Source organism: Arachis duranensis, chromosome 10, assembly GCF_000817695.3.
Source record: "Arachis duranensis cultivar V14167 chromosome 10, aradu.V14167.gnm2.J7QH, whole genome shotgun sequence".
NCBI lineage: Eukaryota > Viridiplantae > Streptophyta > Magnoliopsida > Fabales > Fabaceae > Arachis > Arachis duranensis.
The window spans coordinates 7669744-7679584 of NC_029781.3; the positions used below are offsets into that span (position 1 = coordinate 7669744).

At 34.1% G+C, this 9841-nt stretch overlaps 1 protein-coding gene across 1 annotated transcript; it reads left to right on the forward strand.

The window, feature by feature from the left end:
- The first annotated feature begins 5487 nt into the window (after positions 1 to 5487).
- LOC107468872 (F-box protein At1g67340) lies at positions 5488 to 7371 on the forward strand. Its single transcript, XM_016088252.3, has 3 exons — positions 5488 to 5994; positions 6101 to 6263; positions 6354 to 7371. Exons 1-3 carry the CDS (start codon positions 5654 to 5656, stop codon positions 7077 to 7079), a joined length of 1230 nt encoding a protein of 409 aa, XP_015943738.1. The 5' UTR covers positions 5488 to 5653; the 3' UTR covers positions 7080 to 7371.
- Positions 7372 to 9841: the final 2470 nt, after the last annotated feature.

Consider the following 9841-nt stretch of genomic DNA (forward strand, 5'->3'; position numbering starts at 1 on the left):
AATTTTAATTCACTTTTCTCCCATTCGAGGCCTTGATATGTTTGTTTGACTGATTTAAGGTTATGAAGGTAAGGATGGTTTAAAAAGGTGGAAGAAAAGCATGCAAAGTGGAAGAATTCATGAAGAAATGAAGGATTTGAAAATATGTCAATCTTAACCTCTTCGTACTAAATTGATCATACTTGAGCTATAAAGGTCCAAATAAAGTGATTCCAGTGGCATTAGGAAGCTAACATCCGGGATTCTGATAGGAGGAAAATCGTCAATTAGAAATTTTCACAAAATAATTCCGTTGAAGTATAGATCCAAACCAACAAACAACCCTCAATCAAAGTTTAATTTTGTTTGTCACAAATGTAAACTAATAAAAACCGAGAGTAGTAGATCTTGGGTCATCTCACAAAGGAATTGCAGTAAGGTATGCGTATTATCAGTTATGAGGTTCAAGGGGGTTTGCATATGAGAAGACAAGAATATAAATGACAATAAAATAAAGAAAACAGCTAAAGATAACAATTGCTAAAAAGAGGCATTCATGGCAAGGATTGAGAATCAAGGTTTTCTATCCTAGTCATTAATCATAATACAATAATTACCAAGAGTTAAGCCTATTACGTTACCTCCCTATTGAGAAAAAGTCAAATAAGCCTAGTTAATCCTAATTCATATGTAGCATCAATGGAAATAAGATCAACTAACACCTCTAGATCACCAATCTGAATTGGGTATTAATGACTCAAGATTGCCAATCTTCTCTTTCCAAATCAAGGATGCTCAAAATCTACTTTAAGCATAAGCCAAGCATTTTATCAAACACTTGGTGTGCATAAAAATAAAAACATAACAAATTGCAATAAGAATAAAATCTATTACTACCAAATGTAAGAAAATAATAATAACACCTCAATTAAATAATAGAAAACATAAAAAGACACCAATTACATTAAAGAAAGTGAAAATCAACAAGAGTTCATAAACATAAAAGTGACATAAAAAGGGAAATTAACAAGAAGAACTAAAAGAACAAAGAAGTCAGAACAAGAAATTACAATGAAACTAATTGAAAACAAGAATTAAACCCTAAATCTAAGAGAGATTAACCTAATTCTACCCTAATTCTAGAGAGAAGAGGGAGCTTCTCTCTAGAAAACTATCCTAAAACATGGTTCTAAGCTACCCTTATTACTCCCCCCCTTGTTCATTCTTGAATTTGGCCTTAAATACTTCAGAAAAGAAATTGCCTCCAGCGTTTTCCTTTAACGAGGTCATGTGCTGCTTATCACGCGTACGCGTCGCTTGACAAAGTTCTGGTCACGCATATGCGGAACTAGGTAGATTACCAAAACCTCATTTCTTCATGAATTCTCCATTTTTGTATGCTTTTTCTTCATCTCTTCAATCTAATATTTGCCGTCTAAACCTGAAATCACTTCATCAAACACATCAAGGCATCGAACGAAATTAAAGTGAATTAAATTTAGCAAATTAAGAGCCTAAAAAGCATGTTTTTACTCTTAAGCACAATTTAGGAGAAATTCACAAAATCATGCTATTTCTTTGAATAAATGTAGGATAAGTTGATAAATGTCACTAAATTCGACACAAGATAAACCCTAAAATTGGGGTTTATCAACTTCCCCACATTTAAACCAAGCATGTCCTTATGCTAAACTCAAAAAAGACAAGAAAAGGGGTATCAACATATATTCAATGTAAGTAACTATCTATATGCAATCTATCTACATGCGTGCAACTACTTGGTCAAAATAATTAAATCCCCAAGAATACATATATGTACATAAGGGCTAAAGCAATCACAATCAAATCAAATCCACAATTGAATTGAGTTATTGAAAAAAATTTAACAACTTGCAAGAAGGAGATAATAATCGGTAGAAACATAGAATTTGAGCAATCGAACCCCTCACCGGATGTGTATACGCTCTAGTCGCTCAAGTGTATAGGGTTGATTCACTCAATTCTCCTCTAATCATGCTTTCTAAGATTTGTTTTTCATATAAAAATCAACAATTATTCAATGCATGCATACAAATATCATGAGGGCTTTCCACAAGGTTGTAACGGGGTTAGGGTCAAGGTAAGGATGCATAAGGTCAAGTGAGTTTAAAATTTGAATCTTTGATTAACCTAAGCTCTCACTAAATACATATAACAACCTATACAATTCAAATGCAAACCTAACTACCAATTATTCACTTTTTCACACACTCATGCATTCCCTTTTTAATTCACATTCTATATACATTATTCTTATTACTTTACTTTAGAGTATTTTGTCCCCTTTTTATTGCTTTCTTTTTCTTTTTTCTTTTTATTTTTATCTCTCTTTTTTTTTTCACAATAAAAAATATATAAAAGTATTAATACATATGGTTTAAATATTTAATGCATGAGTATGTACCCAATTCCCAAGATTTTCAACAAAAATACAAAAATACACTTTTATCTCAACCAATGTCTCCAAATTTCTCATACTTAAATGATACACACTCTCACTAGTCTAAGCTAATCAAAGATCCAAACAAGGAACATTTATTGTTTTTCACTTAGGGGTAGTGATGTGTTAAAATTAAAAACAAAAGGAGATTTAAAAAGGCTCAAAATTGGTTAACAAAGAAAGATAAAATGGTAGGGCTATTTGGGTAAGTGAGTTATTTGAAATGAAGGCATCAATCATATAAATGCATTCATATACAAAAAAATGGACATAAAGAATCAAACAAATTAAAGATTATAATCATAGAGAAAGAATAACACACAAGAAGAAAAATAGTAGTTATATGATGTAACCACACAATATGGCTCAAAACTCACAAGCTTATGTGTTTTTAGCTCAAAAACATGTTCTACAATATATAACTCAAGCAAGTTCAATGAAAAAAAAATTTACTCAAGTCATTTGAAAATTTTCATTATTTTGACTAAACTTATTATATATATGCAAACCAAGAATATGCAACTAAGAATTTTAAAAGACCTAGTAATAGAATAAAATAAACTATGAAAGTGTTAGGTTTAGAAAATTTTCACCCAAAAATTGGCCGATTGGTTGGACGATCTCCCCACATTTAAAAGTTTACACCGTCTTCGGTGCATTTGAAGATGAGCAAAGGGGTACGGCGACTACACGGATTGCCACCTTCAGCTGGTGGATCAACCGGCTGCTGTATATTTTTCTGCTTCCCTTTTTGCCTATGGTAAATCATCTTGAAAGATAGAAAATAGGATAGTAAGACAAGTAAATACAAAAGCTAGGAAGCATAGATTGTGAGAATGAGGTGATAATCAGTAAAATAAAATGAGTGAATTGGTTTGTGACATGAATGAAACAAGTGTGTGAATTCTAAGTTTGCACGCAACACACTGATATGAAGAACTATGTCACAACACAGAAGAAGTATGCACTTTACTCATTCTAGTGTGCTTGAAATACTTCAAAAAAAACTTGTAGGTTAGGACAAACGTAATAAAGAAGTATGAAAGCATTCAAGCAAGAATCAAGCAATTGTGAAATGGATAATGAATGGACATTGATTAATGTGCAAGGAAACTTAATGAAAAAAACTATGAAAATCACACATCAATCAATGACACACTTTGAATTTTGGTTTGCATCACCTAGTTGACATAAAATGGGAGACATGGGTGCTATGCAATTTAGGAAAAGAGAAATAGAAGTTAAAATCAATCACATAGCAAGCATGGTCCTTATAGCTTGAGAATTTTCAAAAGATGTCCTCAGGTCCAATTTCACAAGTGAAGCATTATGCCAAAATGAGTAGTTTCAAGTATGTGTAGAGCACATAGTTAAACAATTAAGGATTAACAGTCATTAAGGCATAAGCATAACATATGGATGAATATGATTAAGTAACACAATGCATTGAGATAAATGCACATCATCCAATTTATTGTTAATTTCTTGTTTTATGCTATTTTAGTTTCATGAACTCTTGTAAATCTTGATTTTCTATTAATGCAATTTTGATGTTTTTCATGTTATTGATGCTTACTTGAGTTATCTTCATTATTTTCTTGAGTTTGATAGTTATAGCTTTTATCATTTATGCAATTTATGATGTTTGTTTATATGCCCTCTAAGTGTTTGATAATATGTCTCTTTCAATTATAGAATAGATTTTACACTTTTGACTTGGGATTGAGGACTTAGGTGACCTTGAGTCATTGATGTCCAATATTAATTGGTGATTTATGGTTGTTAGTTGATTTTGTTTTCACTAACGCTAATCTTTTACTAAGCTAATTCGTGAGTAGGCTAGAAATTGTGGATTAAGATCAATTATACCTATTTGACTTACCCTCGATGTTAGGGTTGAATAAGTGGAATTAACTCTTCATAATTGTCATGTTTGTGGTCAATGACTAGGATAGAAAATCTTGACTCTCAATCCTTGCCAAGACCCTTTTTAGCATTTGAATTTCCTTTCATTTTCTTAGTTAATTACTTTTATTTTCTTGCATTTTAATTTCTTGTCAATTACTATCACAACCCCCTCTTTTCGTCATAGCCAATGATATATACACCTCACTACAATTCTGTGGGAGAACGGCTCGGGACTTAAAACTCCCGGTTTTTATTGATTTGAATTGTGACAATCATTTAAACTTTGATTAGAGTCATTTGTTGGTTTGGAACTATACTATTGACGAAGTAATTCTTTTCGAGAAATTCTAAACCGACGTTTAGCCCCTCGTCAAATATCTCAACCCTAACCCTAACCCTATCCGTTCTTAACCCGCGGATACCCGACCTTGCCTGCGGGTTACCAAACAAATGCAACATTATTATATAACATGATGATAATTTAAAATAAAACTAATTTTTATGTAAAAAAAAGTATTAAATTATCAATTAATGATCTTCTTTTAGTGTTTAAGAATTTTTTGTATTTAATGAAAGATCTTTAGTTCAACATTCACTTGAAACATATTTTTATATAAGTATATAACATATACATATATAGGATATGAGTTGGTCGGATAGGGTTGAGACTCAACCCGCACCCAACCCATATGAAAATCCTATCCGCTGCGAATCAGGTTGGCAACCCTACCCAACCGAATTAGGTCGGATTGAGTACCCATGGATAAAGTGCATGTTGCCACTCCTAAGTTAGACCAAAAAACGTCTTAACAAAATTTTATTGTAAAATAATTAAATTTTAACAAATATAATTATAAAACAAATTATTTTTCTTTAAAATGGTAAAGGAATTAATTTTTCAGACAAAAATATTTCTTAGAAATGCGGCTAATATTTACATATAGTTATTTTTGTTTTTTTATAAAATTAATATTTAAAAATTATTAAATAATTTATTTAAATATATCAAATTATTTAATTTTTAAATCATTAAATTGACTTAAAAACAATGTACCTGAATTTTCATCTTTTATTGCACTGGCTCTAGTGTTGTTGTCATGAGCAGCATTGGGGTGCGGTACTCCTATTGAATTCATTTCTCTTTCTCTCTCGTCTATAACTCCTCAAACCGAAGTCCTCCCTTTGCTTTCACTCTTCTTTATTTATTACTTACAAAGGGAGAAGCTTGGACTACTCTACGGCACATACGCACAAATAAATAGACCCAAGAAGTAATAGAGACATATTATGAGAACCAGAAGAGGAGGCCTCTCTTATCCTCCACTTCTACCCTTATCCACCATGTGTTCCAACAAAGCTCTTTCAGAAAGGTCCTCTTTCAACACACTCACACCACTCCCCAATAGAAACAGAAACAACAAAATGCCTTCTTCGCAACAACAATTCGTTAGCCGTAAAAGGCACAAGACATTATCATTATTATCATCTTCCTCTTCCGACACAACAACAACAACAGTCGGAGGCTCCGAACTCTTGGAGACCTTGCCGGATGACATTCTCCTCTCAATCCTCGCGAAACTTAGTTCGTCCTCCAATTCTCCTTCCGATTTCATCCGTGTTCTTTTGACGTATGTTCCAGAAATCTTGCTATTTTATTTCTTTTTCCTTTTTGAGTCTATTTTATTATCTTTTTTTTTCACTCTTAATTAAAAACCTTTTTCTGGGGAAATACAGGTGTAAAAGGCTGAACAGGTTGGGTCTTCACTCAGTGGTTCTATCAAAAGCATCCCAAAAAACATTCTCAGTCAAAGCCAGAAACTGGTCAGAATCTTCTCACCGCTTCCTCAAACGTTGCGCTGATGCCGGAAACATCGAAGCATGCTACACTCTTGGAATGGTAACTTCAAAAAAACTTGGAACCAAACACACCATAAATATTTTTCGCTTACTTAATTATATTATTTACAAAACTTTTTCTTTTATGCAGATTCGGTTCTACTGTTTAGGAAACCGTGAGAGTGGAAGGTCGCTTATATCGAAGGCGGCGATGAGGTGTCACGCGCCGGCACTTTACTCTCTGGCCGTTATACAGTTCAATGGGAGCGGAGCCTCGAAGGACGACAAGGACCTAAGGGGCGGTGTGGCTCTTTGCGCACGCGCCGCATTCCTCGGCCACGTCGACGCGCTGCGCGAGTTGGGTCATTGCTTGCAAGACGGTTACGGAGTTAAGCGAAACGTTATGGAAGGGCGACGGTTTCTCGTTCAAGCCAACGCGCGTGAGCTGGTGTCCGTTTGCAACAGCCTCCACGCGCGCACTACTATCACGTGGGGCGTTATGCCGAACCAGAACCCGAACCTAAATCCAAGGGTCCAGTATGCTGCAGGGTGTCCGTTGCTAAGTGATTACGGCTGTAACGTCCCCGCTCAGGAGCCACACCTTGCGAACCGGTTCATGATTGAGTGGTTTTCGAACCGGGGTGGTTCGGCCGGGCCGAGTCGGAGGCTGTGTTCACATTTGGGTTGTGGAAGGCCTGAAACGAGGAAGAGAGAGTTTCGGAGATGTTCGGTTTGTGGAGTGGTTAATTATTGCTCACGCGCTTGCCAAGCACTTGACTGGAAGAGTCGGCATAAAGTGGAGTGTGCTCCTGTTGAGAGGTGGATCGACGATGACGACGGTGAAGATGGCGGTGAAGTGGCAGTGGTGGATAGTTAGGAATTTTTTTGGGGGATTTTGGAGCTACACATTGACGGGGAATGTAACGGTAACGGAAGCCTCTCTGGATCTGGATGAAAAGAAATAGAATAAGAAAAAGGAAAAATAAATAATCGCGTTGGAGTATTAGCTGAAATTTATTACGCCGATGGGCTACTTTGTTTTCTTGCTCCAGAAAAAGGAAGAAACAAAGATGATGGGGATCACTTTTGTTTTCGATTATTCACAGGGGTATTTCTTTTGCCTTCCTTCTTTAATTAAACATAGTCCTTATTTCTGTTTTCTTAGGTAATATTTGGTAATAAAAAAATACTATGCACGTAAAAGAAGATTTAATTTATTTTTAATATGTATTATATATTTTAATATTAAACTCCGAAAAATATTAAACGAACAAATTATACCAATTTAAAAAAATGCTAGATGAACAGGTTATAGCTAAGTTTAATAGATTTCTTTTTTCATCTTATGTCTCTCCTCATTAACCACTTCTTTCTTTAACTTAAATTTCTGATTATTAATCTTTAAACTATATTATCAATTTGGTAAATTTTGTTTTTTTTTAAGTTAAGAATGTGATTTGAACTTGAGATCTCTATATGAGTAAGAAAGACTATGTTATTCAAAATTGTTTAATGAGTTTTTAAATATTCAAGTGGTTTACATTACTGGTTTAAATAATCTCTAATACATCTGTAGCGATTGATTACAAGAGTCAGGTAAACTAGTAATATAGACCGCTTAAATTAATAATTTGGATGGTTAGAAAATATTTAGAGATTTTTAGATTGTAAAGTGAAAATCGTCTTTCAAACAAATAGTGAAGATTAAAAAACCCATTTACTCTTAAATTTTGTAATTATATCTTTAATAATTGATATTTTCAAATTTTATTCGTAAGTTTAGAAAAAAAGAGTTTAATATTAGTAGATTTTTTAATAAATTTATACAATATAACACATAATAGTAAGTCAACAACTCTTATTATATAGTTATTGGACATATAAATTTTCCCATTCGTATTAAGAACACAAAAATATACAGCAAAAAGTCAAATTCATTCAAAGTTGCAGTGGCACACAAGATTAATGCTGTCAGAAAATGTTGGACAAGTCTACTTATTACTCCTCGGCAGCATTAGGGCACTACGATAATGGCGTGTCTGTTGGTGTGCGAGTGTTTTTGTTAATTGTTTTAGTGGACACTACACTTGGAAAAAGATTCATGACTGAGAACTCTGTTTAATTCATCAAAAAGTTATTGAAATTCTTGCAAGATCTCTGAATAAATTATTTGTATTTAAGAAAGTTTATAAGGCTGATAAATATATTTACAAAACATAGAATATAATTTTATATCTATAAAAAATAGATTTTTATAGATAAATATATTCAACTTTTATAAAATTCTTTAAAATTTTTAAACTATTCTCTATTCTTTCACATCATCTTTCACAACAGGTTCAATTCCGAGTCTCTCGGTCCGGTGATTCGACCCACGATTCTCCCTTCTTAACGTTATTGTCTCTTTTTCATTAGCCTTATTTTCGTCGTCATCATCGACATCAACAACTCCATTTTTATTAGGATTTTTTGAATCTTTTAAATTATCCAACTTTTCTATCATTTCTTAATTCTTACCGGTGTCACTCACAAAGGACGTAACCTTCCTCTAGTCTTATCTCTGCGGGCGTTGGAAGCACTGGTCCATTTGAGACGAAAACGTCGTCATCGTGATAGTTGTTATTGTTACCGTTTTCTGCTACATGCACTGGTTCGAAGGGAGACTGGGAGTAGCTTGGATCCGGATCGCTGAACCCGAAGATGTCCGACAATGCAGCCGGAGAAGTGCGCTCGACGACGGGGACATTACCACCGAAGAAGCTGGAGTAGCCGCCATATTCGGAGTTGTCGTCGTCGGCGGGGTTTTGGTGGTGATCGAAGTCGATGCTGAAGGTATCAAAGGCAGACATGTCTTCCGTCTCTATGCTGTTTTTGTTCTCTCTCTCTTCTGTACAAAGATGACTGCTTCATTTGCTTAGCTTAAGTGAATAATTGTATTCAGAGAAAGAGAGAGATGCTGTTAGAAATTAGAACATTTATTTGACAAATAAATATTACCAAGAGCGATGATGTTGAGTTCCCTAGCCTCACTCACCTCGTCGCCTTGGTTCGTCAAAACCTCTACATTGTCCATATATGTGATTTTTAATCGTGGGTCCTTTTCTCCTTCACTTTGATTTTTTAAGTTACCAATTTGTGAGGTGTCTAGTTCTTTTCAAAGTTCGGATTTCTTTTTTCATAATTGATGAAGAGGATAATGAGTCCGGGGAAGAGATAGATGAAGATGAGGGGGACAATGATGTTGTTGAGGTGCATGAGATTGAAGACAACGATGATGAAGGTGGGTTGAGTATAATAACGGCGGAGGTGGTGGTGATGTTGATGGCAGCAGTGATATTAGTAGCAAGGAACGAGAACGGTGGTAGTGACGTAGGGTTTGGAATTGGGGGAAAGAAGATGAGGAGTAAAATTATAAATTAAAATTAGACTATATTTAGAGGGTAGATTGAAAATTTTAAATAATTTTTTAGAGTTTGGATATATCTATTCTATCTATTCTATTATATAAAAATTGGATTTCTACACTTAATGATGGAGTTGACGTGGCATGCTTCGGAGAGTATTTCCTTATTTAATTATTTTAACTCATTCAATACAATTTATTGCAATGACTTAATTATTTCAACTAATTGATTAGAT